This window comes from Sturnus vulgaris, chromosome 1 (assembly GCF_052056855.1).
Source record: "Sturnus vulgaris isolate bStuVul1 chromosome 1, bStuVul1.hap1, whole genome shotgun sequence".
In the NCBI taxonomy this organism is placed as follows: Eukaryota; Metazoa; Chordata; class Aves; order Passeriformes; family Sturnidae; genus Sturnus; species Sturnus vulgaris.
In genome coordinates, this window is record NC_142243.1 from 152,349,988 (window position 1) to 152,369,428 (window position 19,441).

Here is a 19,441-nt window from a genome sequence, read left to right on the forward strand (position 1 = left end):
CTCAGCAAACCACAAGGACAGAAGAGGAGATGATGTAATCAGATTTTCAGTTATCATTTTTGTCTAAACCCCTCAGTAAAGGTTCTTCTGGCCTCTCAGTGAGCAGCTACCACACTTTCTAACCACAGTACATTGTATGTGCCAAAGTAGGCTACAAGAAAAAGGCCTGGCCTAATACTGATGAGCACAAATGAAGGAGCTGTCCTCATATTTGGCCATAATTTAAAGCCCTTGCATGACTACTAAGATATTTGATGCTACTCTGCCAGATTTGCTTCCAGTTTCTTAGTGCTGTAGTATGAAACTAAATATCTTAACAAAGAGTAAAAGCATTAGATAAACAGCACTGCCTTCATAACTGTAATCTCATTATGTTCAGTAGACTACTCCAGACATCATTTTATTGAGTAATTGTCACTTCCTGTGAAAGAATTCAAGCAAGATTAACTTTCACGTCAACCCTTTTACCTACTGAAAGATGTCCCTGCCCATGGCAGGCAAGTTGGACAGGATGATCTTTAGAGGTCTAGCCCAACCCATTCTATGATGATTTTGTCTGGAATAAAGAATCAGTTACAGATCTGCAGGTCCCTTGGTTACCCTTTTTGACCTCTGTAAGACACAGACACCATCTTTTCACAGTGCCAGAAGTGATGTGATCCACTGAGACCAGAATCACACCCAGACACCAACAGTGTGAGCTGCAGTCACAGAGCAAAGGGAGAAGCAAGACATCAAGCCAGCTTGCTTTTAAGTCAGGACCACATTTCAAAGAAGAATGTGTAAGAAAAAAAAGAACTGAAGAGGAAGAGATCAAGGCTCCAGCAGAAAGCAGCAGGCAAGAAACTAAGAATGGTTCTTTCCAGCCCACAAGCTGCTTCTGGACAATGTCTACCAGCAAAAGACACCAAGTGTTAGTACTTTGCTTTCCTCCCACATTCTCCTTGCAGCCTTGACCTTCAAAGTCAGCCTCCAAATTTTTGAATACCAACAAGCTGCTTCTCACCACCTACAAGTGGGGTGAGCAGTGGGCAGAGCACCACCAGAGCATCTAAAGTGCAGAACTTCCACCCTCACTGATCACAGACAAGGTACCTTAACCAATCCCTGCACGTGGAATTTTACCAAGTCCTACCACAATCCTTCTTAAGGGCCACAGAGAAATGCTTTTAATTACGAGCTGCAGTTTGAATTAAGTCATCCAAATAGCGAGCCTCATCCAAACAATGGAGGGATGCTTACAGCTTACCCACAAGTCAGCAGCCCAGTTTGAAGTTAAATGTGAATTCAAAGTACAAAATAACTCAATCTTCAGACAAACTTCTACTCAGTGAAAGGGGAAATGGAGAACATCCTTAGTGCTATATATCACATTTGACCATCATGATTCATTCCCTTTTCCATGCCTTAGAAAATGATGCTGAACTAATTCCAGATGTCTTTCCTAACAATTTGAAACACAGAATATGATGGCATTTTCTGCATTCATAAAGAGCAACATCTCCATTCAATACAATCTCTGTTCTTTGCCATTTCAAAAGACCCAAAGTGAATAAACACATCTTTTAAGAGGGAACAAAAAAACCCCAACCCACCTACTAGCACCTATTGCTCCCTTCAGGCTGCTTCTCCTCTAAAGAAGGTAAGACCAGAAATTCCATATTCACCATCCCCCATTATGCTTCCCTTACCCCTTGTTTGCATTCAGGTTAGGAAAGAAATATGGCTCCCCCTCCTTCTGTACTGCTTGACACTTGGCACTGCAGAGGTGTGTAGGAAACAGCCTAACCCTCCCCTCACTATGTTTACTTGTTTTCGTTCTGAGTCACTACAAGGCTGGTAAAGCATGACTTCTTTATACATCAGGATTGACCCTCCCAAAAAATATAACATACAGACTGAAGTTTCCATCACTACTTGGTGTGAACATGAGACAAGCCATTCCATTCAGTCCCCAGGAGCCACAGTCAATGCAGCTGCTGCCAGGTGCAGAGCTGAGCTCAGTGAGGGGTGCACAGCCCCAGCCCCACCATTAGGTACTTCAACACCTTCTGCACACACCAGCTGCCATCACACAACACCATGAGACTGTACAGCTCACCCTGACACTCCATTACCTCCACATTTCAGGCTTTCAGAGATTTTTTTTTTTCTTCCTCAGAAACAGTGAGAACTGGCCCACGAGTGGATGCTGGGTAGATTAAATCCCCTGAACCACAGTTGGAGTTCTCAGCAGTGCTGCTCCCCCAACACTTCTCCCTTCCCCTACTATCACACCCCATGATAGTAAAATCTAAAAATGCCTCTCCTGCATTTTTAGAGCCATCAGTGCCCACATGCACACCAGCACCACTGAATTAACGACTTCCAATGGCTCGGGCTCTATTCCATAGCCACTGGCATGGTTTTCCATGTGCTGTGCCTCACCAGCTGGGAACTGGTGCCACAGAGGCCCCAGATCCATGTTCTCTGTGGGATTCACATTGTGCACAACTTAATGAAACACAGAAGCGATTTGTCCTCAGCTAAGTAAAGAAAGAAGCTGGAATGGTTCTGCTTTGAGTTGTACCTTCCAAGCACATTTCATACCCACACAGATTTTGGCTGGCAGTGTTTTTGTGCAAAATAGGAAAATAAAAATTAAGTTGTCTTCATTCATAGAAACTTTTTAACATACAAAACTCAGCTGTAGAGCTGTAACTCAGAGGTAGTCATGTCTTCCTTGTGAAAAAAAAAATCTTTTCCCATACCCACACTGGATTAATCTACATGAACACTCCCGTGGTTTAGTTCAGAATAGAAAAATTCCCAGTTAAAGAGCTGAGGTTATGCTTTATTTTATCATTTCAGATAGTGAAAGCAGCTGCAGCAGCATCTTCAACAAGCAGTAGTATCTCCTGCGGTTTCCAGAGATAGGGCTGTGGTTTTCAGCATCACTGCAAAGAAGGCAAAATGCAGGTTCCCAATAGTGGAATAACTGAGATATTACAGAGTGTAGGCTGGCAGCAGAAGTCCCCTACCAGAATTTTTTTCCATTACACCTCAGGGTTTTTTCCTCCACCTGCTTCTTGTAAGCAACTGATGTTCTCATATTACTTGACACAAACTAAAACTCAGCTACGAAAGGTTAAAAAAAGTCACATAAAAGTTTGCTACAGAGAGGCCTCCCTGAAATTTGACATTACAGTGAATTTGCAAGCAAAACAGTTAGGAAAAAACCCACCACTATATTCTTATCACACAATGAGACCCACAAAACAAAGCTTAATTTCCTTGCCCTGGCAGGAAGTTTCCTCGTTCTGAAAAAAGTTCTGACTTTTTAAACAACACACCCTTATGCAAATATTCTGAATCCCTATGAGTTATTCCTAAGCATTCCCTCATTAAACACTGAAGCTTTTCCCAAAATGAAATGCACTGGTTCACCGAGAAATTAATTCCTCTGTACTGTCATTTCTACACGAACCTGGATTTCTTCTCTATTTTATTTTTGTTTTGCTTGTGGTTTGGAGGGTTGGTGGTTTTTCGGGTTTTCTTTTTAAATCTATGTCTCTCAGTAGACTTCACAATAGAAATATGTAAGCCAGCAGAAATGAAGTCGACAAGTAGCATTGTTCGAGAAACCTTAGGTTTCACTGGCAGTTGAAAACCACAAAGAAGAGAAACCCCTGCTCTCCCAACGCCTCGTCCTCCACCAGGATTTCAGAGATTATGGAGGAGTACGATAGGGTAAGAGTGTACAACCAACAGAGAAATTGATTGAAGAAGCCCACAAAAACCAGTAGAAAGGGAACATTCAGTGCAAACCACAAGCTGTACGAAAGGACAATGAAATAAGTTCATTATCAAAGTAAAGAACACAGCAACATTTAGACAGGAATTCACCCTCTGTATGAACAGACGCCTGTCCTTTAATAGCAAACACTTGCTAAACAAGTTTCAGAAGGTATATAATGAGGCCTCAGTAATAATTATGTTTTAAAGCTTTATACATCTACATGACAGGTTTAACTTCAAACAATTTTTTGATTGATCTAGCTAAGCCGGTGAAACCTCCACTCTTGGGAATTCTTCTAAAATTGGCTTATTTAAAATAAATCTAAATTAGCACATCCACACACACTTCCTACTACTAAATTAAAATTTAAATTTCATTATTTTCTCACATTAATAAGCTCTTGTGTAAATTTCATGACTAAACCAGGAACATAAAAAAAGCATCACTGAGACAAAAAGTTGCAATACTGACATGAGCAGCTCAAACAAAGCCACCCACTGTGTCCAATACTGCCGAGGCAGATCCTCAGTGGCCACAGAACTTTTTTCATAGACTATATACAAAATCATAAATATCACTTGATACACGTACGTTTCAGAAGTGTATTTTCAAGATTCCCAAGATAATATGCTGAGATTAATTTATTTCTCAGAAAAATGAAAACTCGGATTTTATTCTGCATCTCTGAAAAGTTAAATATTTTAATGCTTCTCACAAAAACAGACTTCATGACTGCAGACTTATTAATATTGGGACCTGGTCTCCATAACTTCACTGCAGGTAGCAATAAACTCCATACAACAAGACAGAACACAACTGAGCAGCACTACAAAAAATAGAACAGGACAAACAAATTACAATAGGAGAGAAAAAATTACTCTTACTACACCTGTGATTAAAAAAATACAAAAATCCCTTTCATGACCCAAATAGTAACAAAATTTGGTAGCACTGTGGACAGCTCAATGAGCACCCAATTTAAAAGAAAAACCTTGAAGCAAGCTTTGGACTGACTTGATTATGCCAGGATCCACAGTACTTTCCCATCAAATAAATGCTTTGCTTCCACCTTGGCTCTGTCTAGTTTTGTGAAGTCAGACAGTGAAAAAAAAAAACCCAAGCAAAACTTTGCTTCCTAGAAAGTCTGGGCACCAGGTACCACGTGGCTTCACAGCTGCAGCACAGCTATAAAGCAGGGTATTTAGCAGAAGTAACTTTGCTTAACATGAAATGCAAAGACAGAGTACAGAAACAGATTAAATAATGCTCACACGAAACCTTTTTATTTCGAAGGACCAAACACTGTTCTGAAGAGAGAACAATAAAAGCAAAACAATTAAAATAGAGATGTTAAAATGAATTGCATTAATCTGTGGTGATCACTAAACAGACTAAAAGACACCACTGATTAAAACAGACCTGAGTATATAAAAATACAGGCATCACCTCAGTCTCAAGGATTTTTAAAAAACTCCATTTCCTGGACAGTACTAGAAAGTCTCTTCAAAGCACAACTTCTCAGAAATGGCTACCAAAGGGACTCAGAAATTACAGCTCTGGGATAAAACATGAGACACTACACAAATTCAGTCTACCTGGGGTTGATATTATCCACGTCTGTCTATTCCCAATTTCTGCAGTATAGAAAGTACAATGAAATTTTTAAGTTGAAATTTGTGCGTTACACTATTAGTGGGGGGAAAAAAACCCAACCAAAAATCCCTTTGCACTGAATTCAAAGGGCTGTGCTTCCCCACTCAATAGGATAAGAGATGTTTTACATTCTAGTGGGCTGCTTTGTGAGTACATCAGAGAGGATGCAAGATACTGAAACAAATTAATTGGACAATGCATGGAACAGATCTCTACCCACAGCCACTACAGCTAGAACTACGTAATATTTTCCACCAGTTTTTTTTTCTCTAGTTCATAACTTACCAAAAATAAGATACTGGAGGCTGACTTTTCTTCATTTAGAGATTTAGCAATAATTTCTGTTAGGCTGAGTATTAGAAACTTCATCACTAAAAGAACAGGACCAAGTATTTTACTTAAACATGAAGTGAGGGAAGCAAAACACGAAGATTTTGACAGGCCTTACAAGTTCTGTGAAGCTGTCATCAGGACAGGCTCAGCCAACATGAACAGGACTTTCATCAGGCATGTAAAGTTCCTAATTAATTAAAACTATCTGTGTTTGCAAAGCCAATTTAGCAGAAATTTACTGTGTTCATCAGCTGATCCCTGCAACTTCTGGAAGGCCAGAAGTGTTCAGAAGGGCTGGTTTCTGAAATGGAAAAATCTTTCCCTCCTATACAGTTCTAAGGGCTACAAGAATATCAGATGATCATCTAAGGCATTTTCTTTTACTGAGTTAAAGCATTTAAATGCCTTTTCCACCCTGCTGTGAAAGAGAGGTAGACTGGTGGTGATAGCAGTGAAGGAAAGGCTACAAATTGTGAAAAAAAGAACTTTCCTGGAAGTCAGGAAGGTTTGGGTGTTCCTCTGCACTGCTTCTGTACATTCCAATCCACCACTAAGTACATAGGAGCACACAACAATTCTGCAAAAATGAAAAAGGTGAAGTAAAAGTAAGTGCACAAAATCCCATGTAACCACAGAATCAGCAAGAGAATCACTGCTAAAAAAAGATGTTTCACTTTTCAATAGAAAATAGCATAGTTCACTTCACCAAGGAATGGAGAAAGTTTGGTGACACATCTGACACCACCAATTATCTTTCCACCAAACCACCTCATCTTTAAGCCACCTGAAGACAACACAGTTACCTGAGGCAACATTATAATACAGAATTTTTCTTTCCTTAGGAAAATATATTGGTCATGACAACAACATATTTGAAAAAATCATGCTGTGTTTTGTAGGCTGTAACCATGTCAAATGCAATTTCAATTTTAGCAAAAATTAAGAGAGCTGAGACTGTATATGAAGTTTTCATTCTCTCCTCTTTGTGTGGCAGCTTACAAGGAGTTTCAGCATTAATTTAAGGTCTAGAATTAAGCCAAAGGAACTGGATGACTCTGTGATACCAGCAGCAGAGTAAGACCAGGTCCACATCCACCCCCAAGAGAACAGAAAAAGCTTTTTTAAGAAGAGAAAGGCAGACCTTTAACAGGAGGTACAGGGGAGCTCTTGCTGCCACTGAAACACAAGCTAAGAGGACACTGGTGCATTACATTCCACCAGATGAAGATATTGTCATTTCTACTCCCCCAGTTAAGATATGAGCACACCCTTCTCTGCACCACATTTTAATATTGAAGACTCCCGAAGAGAATCAACATCCAAAATCTTCAAGAAAATATATGAAAGATAAAAACAAGTACATGCACTGGAAACCAAAGTAGACTTACAAGTTTCAACAGTCTATTCACAATTTAAAGGGTAACTTAAAACTAAATTACAAGAAAATAACTTTAGCTCTACTAATTTAATGAAGTTGTTTTTTGTGCTAAAGAAAAAAGATGCAACTTCACATGCAAAACTATAATCAACTTCACATTTTCTCAGACAACTGCTGCTTCAACAATAAATTAGGACCTTCAAGATCAGGGAAAACTAAATACCTTTTCAAAGAATAAAATAAATCTGTGGTATGCAAAGTTTAGAATTAATAAATACATTAAGACTGAGAAGTGCAAGTTCCAGAAGTTTATGCAGTTTTTAATCAAGTCTTTTAACTGAACGACAGTACTTTTATTATGTCACTCTGACATTTTTCTTCCTCCTGAAAAAAGGTATACCAAAAAGTAGCAGTATCAAGCTTTTTCTTTAAAAATGAATTCCCCCTCAGATTTTCAGATTTTTTACTTTTCACACTTCCCTGAAGCTAAAAAAAAAAAAAAAAAAAAAAAAGGGTATGGACAGAGTGTCACAGCAAATTCAACACTAAGTCAAGAACTCAGTATTTGAGACAAAGCAAAAAGGGATCATTAATTTCGTAATTATGGAAACCGTGATTTCATGACAACCCCTTCATGTATAAAAACCCATCTTAGTCCTGACATAACAGAATGTTTGAACAAACTTTCCGCGTTCAGCAGCAATTTCTTGAAATCAGTCAGATATGGCCTCCTAACTTGCTTGATACTGTTTCCAGAAAGAGAATTAAGACTAAAATAGCAAACCCTATGGCAAATCGAGCGGTTCCTCTGGCAGGAGGCCAGCACCAGGGGCAGCCTCAGACTGGCCTGGCTGCAGAGCGCAGTGTGGCAATGGGAGCTGGGAGAGCAAAGCAGCCCCTGTGCATCGCAGGGTCCGGATAGAGCAGAGATGAATGGAGCCTTTCCTTGGTGTCAAGGATGTGCTGACAGACCTGGAGAGGCTGCAGCTCTCATGTGTTCACAGCAGCTCTGGCTCGTTGAGGGGCTGTAAACCACACTTCTGCTCTCTCCTCCGAGCAGCATTTCACACACGGTGGTTTTGTAGTTTTCAGATTAACATGCAGCAGGGGACTTTGCAGTCCCTGCTTCCAGGCTGGTTCACAAAACAGCCAAATGCTAAGAAAAACCTCCAAGATGCCCTGCCTTGTGTGTGGAGTGGAGCAGGAAGCTGCCTGGGCTGCCAGAAGCCACTGAGGCTGTCTGTGGATGATTTCACAGGAAGGAAGCAAAGCCTCGCTCACCATGTGGAGAAGAACTCGCAGCTCCTGCCCCGGCACAGACACGGCCACTGCCCAGAGCCGCGCAGGGGAAAGGGCTGAGCCACACTGATAAACTCGGAAGTAAACAAGACACAAGATGAGCTTGGCTGGAGGCAGCAGAACAGCAGGAGCCCGAGACATGCACCAGGGACAACACACAGGCACCTAGAACCCGGTGAAAGTACAGCGGTGTCAGCAGCCCGAGGTTGAGCTTGTTGCTCCAGGAAGGGGAAAACATTCCTTCACAGCGAATGTGGGTCCCTGATGGCAAACAGCAGCCACCAGCTGGGAGATCATTCCAAGTGAAAGGGAAAGTGACAGGATTGGATAGAGAGTAAATAAAGATAAAGAGACTCCCATACGTGAAACTACTCTCAGCCCATATGCTGGTAATATTTTTAATTATCTGTCTCCTTAAGCACAATTTCGAACAAGATCTATCACCAGGAGGTGAACATAGCAACAGCCCGATGTGAGGCACCACGAGCACCTGTAAACTCAAAGTGTACCTGTGCCAGAGCAAGAGATCCCGACACCAAAAACCACCAAAGGATTACATCTATAGTTCTACACTGGTATTGGTACTGAAATGTGCAAATGATGTTTCACATGAAAACAAGATCCTCAACATCGGTCTGAACACACAGAGCTGTAGAGACCTGTCTGCCAGCTGTGCTAGCAAGAGCCCGGTGAGGAAGTAAAAACAGAGGAGCTGCACTTCAAGAGGAAAATAATCATCCTGATTGTCTTTCTTGATTATTGCCCCTTCAAGAGAACCAAGTCAGAGGGAAAAAAAAAACAGTGAAAAAAAAAGAGATGCCAGCACCTAACTGTGGATCCTAAGATATAAATGTTTCTACAGAAGCATCTGTAAGAGGAGCAGTAAAAGATCTTAAGTTACAGGTTCTGTATTTCCCTGTACCAGTCTTTGCTAGATTATCCCTCTAAGAAAAGACATTTTACGCAAAACCATTGATAACAGTGGCATTAAATACAGTTCCATTTATTTTGAAACTTTTCTAGAAGAAAACTAGGTGCCCGTCAACCAAACACTGTTGCTTCTACATAAGAATTCTCACCACAGAAACAGCCTAACACTAAAAAGGAAAAAAAACATTGTCTCACATGAACTGCACAAACTCGCACAGCATTAACCTGTATTTCCCCAAAGTGATATTAAGCGTCCCTAAGAGAGTTTTCTTTGCATCACGCCCACGTTTACTGTGCTCCCAGATTTGCCCAAGGGACAGAGCGAGGCTGAGGACACCGAACGCTTCCCCTCAGCTCTCCCAGCCCTCCCGACATGCGGGCGCTCCACCCGCACCTCCACGGCACAACTATCGCAGCGCGGCCGCTGACGAACACGCGGCCAGCCGGGAATCCCGGGATGGAGCCGGGAGGGAGGAAATGGAGACCCCGGTCCGCAGCGGGAGCTGCACCGGCCTCAGGGCTCGGCAGAGGGAGGGGGGAGCGGGGCAGGGAAGGCGACCCTCCCCTCAGAGGGGCCTCCGGACACGCGGCCCTGCGCGGGGTGGCGGCGGCGCCCTGACCCTCCTTCCTCCCCCGGCCAGCGCGGCCGCCGCTCCAGCCAGGCCCGAGCCGCGGGGGGGGGCGAGGCGCTCCCGGGGCTCCCCAGGGACACGGACCGGGAAAGCCGCTCCGGGGGAAGCGGAGGAGGGAAACAAACCCGGGCGAAAGCTCACCGGGTCCGGCGGAGGGGGCTCCCGGGTACATGTCTCCGTGTGCGGCGGCGGAGGCGGCGGCGGCTCCAGGGGAGGGCACGGGGGAGGGAGCGAGCCCAAGCCCCGGCTACGCTGTCGGGGGAAGGGGAGGAGGAAGGGGAGGGGAGGGGGGAGGAAAAGAAAAGGGGAGAGGAGAAAAAAAAAAAAAAGAAAAAAAAGAAAAGAAAAGAAAGAGGGAGGAGGAGGAGGGCCGGGAATCCAGGTTACTCGTCGGCACTGAGGAGCGGGGAGGGGAGGAGGAGGAGCCGCGGGGTCACGGGGAAGGGGCGCTCCGCCCTCCGGCCCGGGCGGGCGGGAACGGCCGCGGCTGCAGGACAGGGATCGGCGGCGCTGAGGGGCCCCGCTCCCCGTCTGCAGCCCCGCGGAGCTCCGACCGCGTAGTCACTGAATGTGTCAGCTTGGAAAAGTCCTCGCAGATCACCGAGTCCAGCCTGTGACCTGACATCAGTCACCACGTCAACCGGACCAGAGCACGGAGTGACATGTCCAGTCTTTTCTTAAACACCTCCGGGGACGGTGACTCCACCACCACCCTGGGCAACCCATTCCAGTGTTTAATCACCCTTGCTGTGAAGAAACTCCTCCTAATGTCCAGCCTAAACCTCCCCTGGCGCAGTTTAAGACTATGTCCTGTCATCCTGTGGCTTTCAGTGAGACCTTGGGAAATTACTGTGTGCCTCCAGCACTCTCTCCACTACCTCTCCCTGTTACATGCTTGAAAGGTATGCTGGATTTATATCAGTATTACACATACTGCTGGATCTTGAATTAAATTTGGATTTGTTTGTTTATATTCTTTTATTCCTCCTGTTGCTGTGAAAACCTCAGCTCAGTTACCTCATGGATTCCCACATCCACTTTTAGTCATATCTGTGAAACCCAGCTGTGATGTGGTTGCTTTATTGTCCTTGTCAACCAGATAATGTCAGGTACTGTACACATGTAAAATTTAATACAACCAGATAATGTCTGGTGTACTTATGTAAAACAAACCAGAAATTATATGAAAGAGGGACAATACTGATCAGTATGATGCACTGAGACCCTGGAGATATCCCTGGAGGGATTTAAAAGTCACGAATGTGGCATGTGGGGACATGGGTTAGTGATGGGTTTGGCAGTGCTGGGTTAATAGTTAGCCTTGATGATCTTACATGTATTTTCCAACTTAAACAATTCTGTGATTCCACATCAGAGATGATAATTCCTGCAGGAACTCTCATCCTTTTGCAGTCACCTAATTAGTACCTCTTCCTTTAAAAAGAAAATAGGAAAAATAAACCTGCTAAGGAGGCAAAAAGCAAGTTAATGACGCTCACTTCCACTGGAGGGAGCACAGTGGATCCCTTTGCACAGCCATGATCTCTACTTTCAATCACCTCCTTCATGTTGATGTGGAAGCCTTTAAAAAATTCATGCAGTTTTCAACCCAGAACAGTCGAGCCTTGTCAAAGTCAACTGAATTCCTTCACCAAGTATTATCTGCCAAAGAGCAAGGTAAACATAGTGTTCATCAAGCCAGTTAATATCTTTCTTCATCAGTTCATATTTCAAGTGATACAGAAGCATGTCACTGTTCCAAAGTATTTACTCTTCCCTTTGGGTCATACTTGCAGATATTCAAGGGCTGCTGTTAACAGCTCAGCTTTCACTTCAAGTGAACTGTTCCTGAAACCATTGTCACCACTAGAGTTTCCACTGGAGTGATTTTGGATTTGTCTCCATTCCAGGCTTCTCAAATTGCTAGAAAGTAAAGATTTACCCGTAACTATAAACAAATAAAGGACAAAATTATGGGTCAACTTTAGTTTTAAAGTAAAGCCAAGCAGCTCTAGCAAAAAGATAAACAAAGGAGCTGCCAAAGGGGTTGCTGTTTTCCTCCCTGTGAGGAGCTGGGTAACATTTTTGCACAACCACCAATAATTTCTGGTTTATGCTATATAACCTTACTAGACACTGAAAAAGAAGGATGGATGGGGAAAAAATCCCCCAAAACAAGAGCCAAAGAGAATTATTTGAGGCACATTTGGCCTTTCTGCTGAGGTGGCAGGAGGAAAACATGCTGTTTCTGTATCAACATTGAATTTTTGATGCTGCATTTAAACCAAACTCTTCAACCTGATTAGGAATGTAATGTAACTTCCTCTAAGATTAGGCATGCTATTGTGCCTGTTAGACCTGCATTTAAGAAAGAAAAGGGCATAAAATACACTTACAACTTTCTGGAAATGTTCATTGGACTAATTTGGTCATCCTGGCTATCAGCACTGACTTATACTGAAGCTACAAATCCACTGTGGTAGCAGTTTGAAAATTACAAGCTAACATGCATCAGAAGACAGGTGAAATATAAGAGGAGGTTTTACAAAATACTAAACACTCATCCCACACTTCTCACTTGCTCAACAGGATGCTCTGCAATTGATTTCAAAAGTTCCTTGAAAAACAGAGATCGGTTAATGCCTCAAACATCCTAGAGTGCAACATTCTTGTACTAATTTAAAGCTGGTTTCTCTGGATTTAGCACTTAATAAGCCAAAGCATTTTTCACTGTTTATACCAGACTGTAGAACTGCAGAGTCAGCTGAATAATAAATTAAATTGTTTTATTTAAGCACAGTTTTCCCATGTGGAAGTGCTGCTGTTCCTCAGGTATATTTTCATGGTACTGAGCACTTCCAGCAGCATTTCTGTGCATCTGAGGAAAGAGAGTTCCTTTTGGAGCTCATTTTGGGCCATGTCACTTGCTTTATTTTCAATGCTTTCTGTCACTGACAACTGCTGTTTTGGAGCACAGTGAAACCTAATTATGTCTTACTGGGCGATTTCACCCAAAAAAAGGCCTCAGTTCTTCAAAAGGTTTGTTCTGAGAGGTTTGAAAGCTCTGTAACAGCATTCTTTTATGCATGGTCTTTATATGCTGTATTAACAATTATATGGTAGTATAATAACAGCTGCTTAAACACTTAAAATTAGGTTTTTCTAAAGGGAAAAAAAAAGAGCGACTGTTGGGCACAATACCTGTCTTAACTGCTGGATTTCAAGATGACATTTCCCACAACTGACATCTGTCACAGAAGAAATTATTAATTTTGGAAAAAAGCATGTTCAAATAATTCTGGATGCAAAGATGGTATTTAGGACCAGCGTTTGAAAATCATTTATAGCAGCAGCAGCAATCTAGGGAAAATATTTTCTATACAAATAGGACAGCTTTTCTTTTGATGAGAAAACATATACTGATCTCCCTAAGAAACAACCATTCCCATTTTAAATGGAATTAATTTTAAAACCGCAGGGTTTATACATGTCTGGCAGTCATTGCTTACAGTGATACAACAGCAAAGATTTTTGCTCAGAGATGAAAGATGTAAATTTTACTCCTGACTTGGAGAGGATTTAGGCCTATATTTGCCATCTCTCAACTGGCCTAAGTTTTAAGATGTTATCCTTGAGTACATGCATTAGACCTGTCACATATTCTCCATTCTGCTTTACATAAGAATTTAAAATCAGAACCAAAGCGATGAAGTCCATGGCTCTATGTCCTAATGTGTTCACATTTTGCAAAGACTTTGAGGGTTCTGTTTCTGCTCAGGAATTGTTTGTTATTTTAACAATTAAATATTTAACGACAATTAATCCATGGTGGAGGGACCAAAACCTAATTTTTGTCTTTCTATAATCAGATAACTGTCCCAACTACCCAGCTGCAAAGCTGCATTTGATTTATTTTGTCAAATGAATTGCAATAATAATTTATTTTAAAAAAAGCAAAAACAAAAACAAAAAAAATCAAAACAACTAATTGTAATTAGATTACTAATTTCAGTTCACTCAAAAAGACAACTTTTCCAGGTGATCAGGGCCAACAGTGCAACAATTCAACTTGATGGAAAAGATGCAGCACCACCTACTGGGGATGTGTTACACACTGTGGTTATTACAGCTTTAAGACAGACCAGAGTTTTGTTCTTCATTGTAATGATCTGGTTACAAGGGGAAAAAAATAAAAACAAAAAACCCAACTAGGAACAAAAAGGACTTTCCAAAAAGAAGGTAAAAGAAGCAAATACTGTATATGAGAGTGTTCACCAAGAAAAAAACATGTCTGTAAGTGCCACATCTACATCTTTTAAACACCTCTAAGGCTGTTGGCTCACTCCTGTCCCTGGACAGCCTGTTCCAATGCTTGATCATCCTTTCCATGCAGAAATTTTTTTTAATAGTGAATATAAGCTTCCCTGAGCACGACTTGAGGCCATTTCCTCTTATCTTAGCACTTATTACCTGGGAGAAGAGACTGACCCCAACCTGGCTTCAGCCTCCTGTCAGGTAGCTCCTTCCCCAGCTTTGTTCCTTTTCTTCAGACAGGCTCCAGTGCCCTTCTTGAAGTAAAGGATCCAAATCTGAACACAGGACTCGAGGTGTGGCCTCACCAGTGCTGAGTACAGGGGGACAATCACTGCCCTAGTCCTGCTGGCCACACTTTGGTCACTGAGAAACTGCAGCCTTGAGAGCTGGAGAGAGGCGGCTCAAGGAGAGAAGAATCACCTCAGGAAGGTTATAAACAGCAACAAAACCGTTAAGAAAGGACAAAGAAAGAGAAAGGAACGATCAAGTTTCCTTGGTAAAGGCTTCATGAGTCTTTGGCCACTTGGATGAGCACCAGTGGCCTTGGTCATGTTCTAGCTCGGGCATGAACTCTGTAGTGTTCACACAGCTGATTCAGGATGAGGAGCTCAGGGCTCACTGCTTTGTGCACCATCATGACAGATCTTGCTGATGTTTTCATCTTCCTTGGCAATGCACATCCAGCCAGATCTCTACCTCTGCTCTTCACCATCCATCCTCCAAGTGTAAAATATCCACCTCAGGGAAGTTCCATAGCCAAGTTTCTTGTTTTTGAAGACAGCCCTGTGTGATCCTGTGACAGCTTGCTAGTACACAGCTGTATCATCATCCTAAACTCACCAGCCTGGAAATAACTCACTACCCTGGAATAGCAGAATACACGGAAGAATGTAAGGGGGTTTGTTGTTTTTCTTTTTTTTTCCATCTGTTTGCTGTAGATTCATCCAGGACAGAGACTTTTTCTCCAAAAGGATAGCTATGTGTTAGACAGTAAAAGTACAGACAGTTACAAGATCAGAGGTGAAAAGCACACACCGCTGCAAATTTCTAAACCTTTGGTCTGCTTTATTAACCAGGTTTATTAATGAAGTTTTATTAACCAGCAATCCTGATCAGATACCTAAAATGCTTTTTCCAAAAGCTTAGGAAGCAGCAAAACTCGAGTTTCTTTTGGTTTTTGGCTTTCTTTTACACAGGGATATGTTCTCATCAGAACTTTATTCTGGGCTCCTACAGAGCAGCTTTATCAGTATCACTCAATAGATGCAACAAGACAGCCATGAAGCAAGGATGCAGGGAAATCTCATTTAATTAACATCTTTGCCAACCAAAGCCTAAGCTTATGTAAATGTCACATTTAAATTTTAGGTCTTCATATTTTATTTTTTAACAACCCATCAGCATTTCTAATAATTTTTAGCTCAAGGACTGTTATATCAGAACTGATACAAAACCATATCTATTAAACCTATAATTTTGTTGATTGCTTGCACACTTCCAGTACTTATCTCACAGGCCAGTGACATCTGCAAATTTAGTTGATTGAAAAGGAATCTTATTTCTCTGTTGCTACTTTTCAGTCAGATCATCATCTCATGGACCACTGGGACAGCTCTGAGGGCTTTTGCACAAGGGACCTTGGCAGCCCTGGAGTGAGGGACAGACAAGGCAGGGTCATGCAAGTGCCTGTGAAATCCCATCCTCAAGCACCCAGCAATGAGAGAGGTTCCTGGATATTGAAAAGGTGCATTTATTTGCTGCTTTGATTTAGGTATAAAAATGTAGACAATTGCCCTGTGCCTTGAACAGGAAGTTTAAATAAATGCTTAAATTAAGAGCTGGTGACCCCATTAATAGGGATAAACACTCACTGCATCACTATGCATTTATCATCTCTAGCAGTGAGTAGTGTTTCACTTTGTTTAGTGAAATTCTCAGTTGTTACTGATCCTTAAGAAAAGATGGATACAGGTAAAGCCCTTCTTGCCTACCTCAGTTTTTACTTGCAATTGTCTAATAAATCCTGAGATTTCTATAAAGGAACACAACAAAAGCAGCTGTTGGCTACACTTTCCTAGTAATAGAAAATTCGCATTTTAGGATTCTAAGCTTTCAAGCTCTTTGCAATTTTTTGAATAATTTTGCTTATGTTTATTTTTGATAGTTTGACTTACTTGGTTTGGATTGGAAGGGACCTTTGAAGGTCAGATAGCCCAGCCCCACTACAATGCACAGGAATATCTTCACCTAGATCAGGTTGTTCAGAGCCCCATCCAGCCCAGATGGAATCTCATCCCTCAGGCATGTCAGCCACACACTCAGCTTGGAGTAATCAGCAAATCTGCTGAGGGTGCACCTGATCCCCCCTATTCATGTCTTTGGTGAAGACTTTAAATCATAATGGTGCCAAACTGACCTGAGGGACACATCACTGATCTACATCTGGACATTGAGTTGATCACTGCACTGTGGATGTGACCATCCAGCCAATTCCTTATGCACCAAACAGTCCATCCACAAAATCCATCTCCCTCCAATTAGATAGAAGGATGTTGTGTGGGACTGTGTTAAAGGCTTTATTGAAGTCCAGACAGGTGACATCTGTAGCCCTTCTCTTTCCCACTCCATGTGGTCACTCCATCATACAAGGCCCGTTGGTTAATCAAGCAGGCCTTGACCTTGATGGAGCTGTGGCTGTCCCAAATCACCTCCCTGTCCTCCAGGAGTGCCCTAGCACAGCTTCTGGGAAATCTGTTCCATGATCTGCCCAGCCTCTGGGGTGAGGCTCATCAAATGCACATCTGTCAAGGAGACAAAAAAAAAAACAAAACAAAACAAAAAACAAAACAAAACAACAAAAAAAACCCAAAAACCAAACAAACAAAAAAAACCAAAAAACCCCAAACAAACAAACAAAAAACCCCACAAAAACAAGACAAAACAAAACATAAAGAACCCAAAACATAACAAAACAAACAACAACAAAAAACCCAGCATTTATTTTTCACAATCCAATGATGCCTTTGGAGCAAAACTCTGAACTTTGCTTAGGCTCATCAGAATTACAGAATCCCAGAACCACAGAACAGGTGAGGTTGGAAGGGACCACAGTGGGGTCACCTGGTGCCACCTCCCTGCTCCAGCAGGGCCGTCCCAGAGCACAGGCACAGGATTGTGTCCAGACAGTGCTGGAATATCTCCAGTGAAAGGAGACTTCACTCCCTCTCTGGGCAATCTGTTCAGTGCTTGGTCACTGCACTAGAAAGAAGTTCTTGCTCATGTTCAGGTGGAAAAAATTAGGCTACACAGCTCTGTACCAAGGGCTTATTGTGCACCTTTTCTTTGCATTTTATTACATACAGAAAATTTAATGTTTCAGCGAGGCAGTAAGACCTGAAATAGTTGTGGGAGAGGAGGGCTTGGGTCTCTCAAATTTTGCCCGGGAGGTTTAGTTTGGATCCTGGGAAAATCGGCTCACCAGAGTTTTCCAGGCCTGGCAGGGCTGTCCAGGGCAGTGGCGGAGTCCGCAAACCTGAAGGGATACGAAAGCCATGGGCATGTGGCACGTGGGGGCACGGGTGGGCCTGGCAGTGTTGGGAGAGTGGCTGGACCGAGTGCCAGGAATTAATTTTTAGGTAATTAATAATTTAGGCATTTTCTCGGTTTTTAGGAATGAATTCTTTCCAGTGAGGGCGGTAAGGGATGGGGACGGGGGGGGGGCGGTAAGGGATGGGGACGGGGGGGGGAGGGGGGGGGGAGGGGGAAAGGAGCGCGTGCGGGACCTGCCATGCGCGGCGGGTCACGGGGGGTGACGTCACGAGTGACGTAACGTGACCAGCCCTTATAAATCCGCTCTTCGGAACCGCGCCCCTTTCGCTCCGCGGCGGCCCAAGGTGCTGTGTCCTTCGTACGAAGCTAAGGCCGAACTACCCGGCGACCAGCACCGCGCCCCGCCATGGCTTCCGTCTCCGAGCTCGCCTGCATCTACTCCGCCCTCATCCTGCACGACGACGAGGTCACCGTGACGGTGAGTGGGGCCGCACAAGATGGCGGCGGCCGCGCGGCATGGCCGCCTGAGGGGCCGCGCCAGGCCGGGCCGGGCGGACTCTGAGCGCCGCTGTCTCGTTGCAGGAGGACAAGATCAACGCGCTCATCAAGGCAGCCGGAGTGAACGTGGAGCCTTTCTGGCCGGGGCTCTTCGCCAAGGTGGGCGAGAGGGGCCGCGGGCCGGGCAGGGGTGGCGTGTGGGGCTCTCCACCGCATCTCCCGCCCGTGTTAACGAGGCTTCGCTGCCGCTTCTCATTCTCCATAGGCGCTGGCGAACATTGACATCGGGAGTCTGATCTGTAACGTGGGAGCGGGCGGTGGAGGGGCTCCGGCTGCCGCCGCTCCCGCGGGTGGTGCCGCGCCCGCCAGCGGAGCCGCCCCCGGTAAGTGGCGGCCGTGTCCGACCGAGGCGCGGGAACCGGGATCTGTGGATCATGGAATGGTTTGAGTTGGGAGGTCTTAAAGGTCTTTCCCTGTCCGCCGTGGGCAGGGACACCGTCCTCTAGACCAGGCTGTTCAGAGCCCTGTCCAACACTTCCAGGGATGGGACAGCCACAGCTTTGCAAGCACCAGTTACAGAAGCTGTTTTCATGTGGTTTCTGCCAGGCAGCATGTGTATGAATGTTCTCGAGCAAAGCACGCCCTCCCCGAGAAAGGCTGGCGTTGCATATGAAATCAGTGTACAGGATTAGTGTTAGCTCAGAATTAAGGCTGCTCTTCCTGTATGTCATCAGGATCGTACAGAGCATCAGCATCTCCTCTTAGAAGTTTTTCAGGTTTGATAGAAATGAATTCTGAAGGCACAAAACCACTTTGCTAATATTACAAACACTATTTGTAGGCTTCTGGCTTAGGTTGTTAGGACTGCTTAGCATTGCATGTGACACCTTTTGTGACATGTGACTTCTGTGAGCTAATAAATTGGAAAATAAATCCTGTCTCATTTATTTTCCAGCTGAAGAGAAGAAAGAAGAGGAAAAGAAGGAAGAATCAGAGGAATCTGATGACGACATGGGCTTTGGTCTTTTTGACTAATTAGTTTTGTACCAGCCTATAATAAAGAACGATCTGCTTGTA

At 43.5% G+C, this 19,441-nt stretch overlaps 2 protein-coding genes across 3 annotated transcripts in view; one reads left to right on the top strand and one right to left on the bottom strand.

Annotated features, from left to right (window-relative positions):
• Nucleotides 1-10,325, bottom strand: part of AGO2 (argonaute RISC catalytic component 2) — a 55,908-nt gene extending 45,583 nt beyond the window's left edge. For both annotated transcript variants that reach the window (XM_014891739.2, XM_014891737.2), the window contains exon 1: nucleotides 10,145-10,325. In XM_014891739.2, the coding sequence (XP_014747225.1) occupies nucleotides 10,145-10,175 (31 nt within the window). In that variant the 5' untranslated portion in view covers nucleotides 10,176-10,325. The remainder of the gene's footprint in view (nucleotides 1-10,144) is intronic.
• A 7,800-nt stretch (nucleotides 10,326-18,125) lies between these two features.
• RPLP1 (ribosomal protein lateral stalk subunit P1) lies at nucleotides 18,126-19,441 on the top strand. The gene is made up of 4 exons (XM_014891732.2): nucleotides 18,126-18,344; nucleotides 18,449-18,523; nucleotides 18,630-18,747; nucleotides 19,320-19,441. The coding sequence occupies exons 1-4, from the start codon at nucleotides 18,273-18,275 to the stop codon at nucleotides 19,397-19,399; spliced, it is 345 nt and encodes a 114-aa protein (XP_014747218.1). The 5' UTR covers nucleotides 18,126-18,272; the 3' UTR covers nucleotides 19,400-19,441.

Excerpts from the sequence above, each read along its gene's own strand:
- RPLP1 (XM_014891732.2), top strand. The coding sequence starts at position 18,273 with ATGGCTTCCGTCTCCGAGCTCGCCTGCATCTACTCCGCCCTCATCCTG. Across the intron at positions 18,524-18,629 it reads GGCCGGGGCTCTTCGCCAAG|GCGCTGGCGAACATTGACAT; the intron begins GTGGGCGAGAGG and ends CATTCTCCATAG. Across the intron at positions 18,748-19,319 it reads CGCCAGCGGAGCCGCCCCCG|CTGAAGAGAAGAAAGAAGAG; the intron begins GTAAGTGGCGGC and ends TTTATTTTCCAG.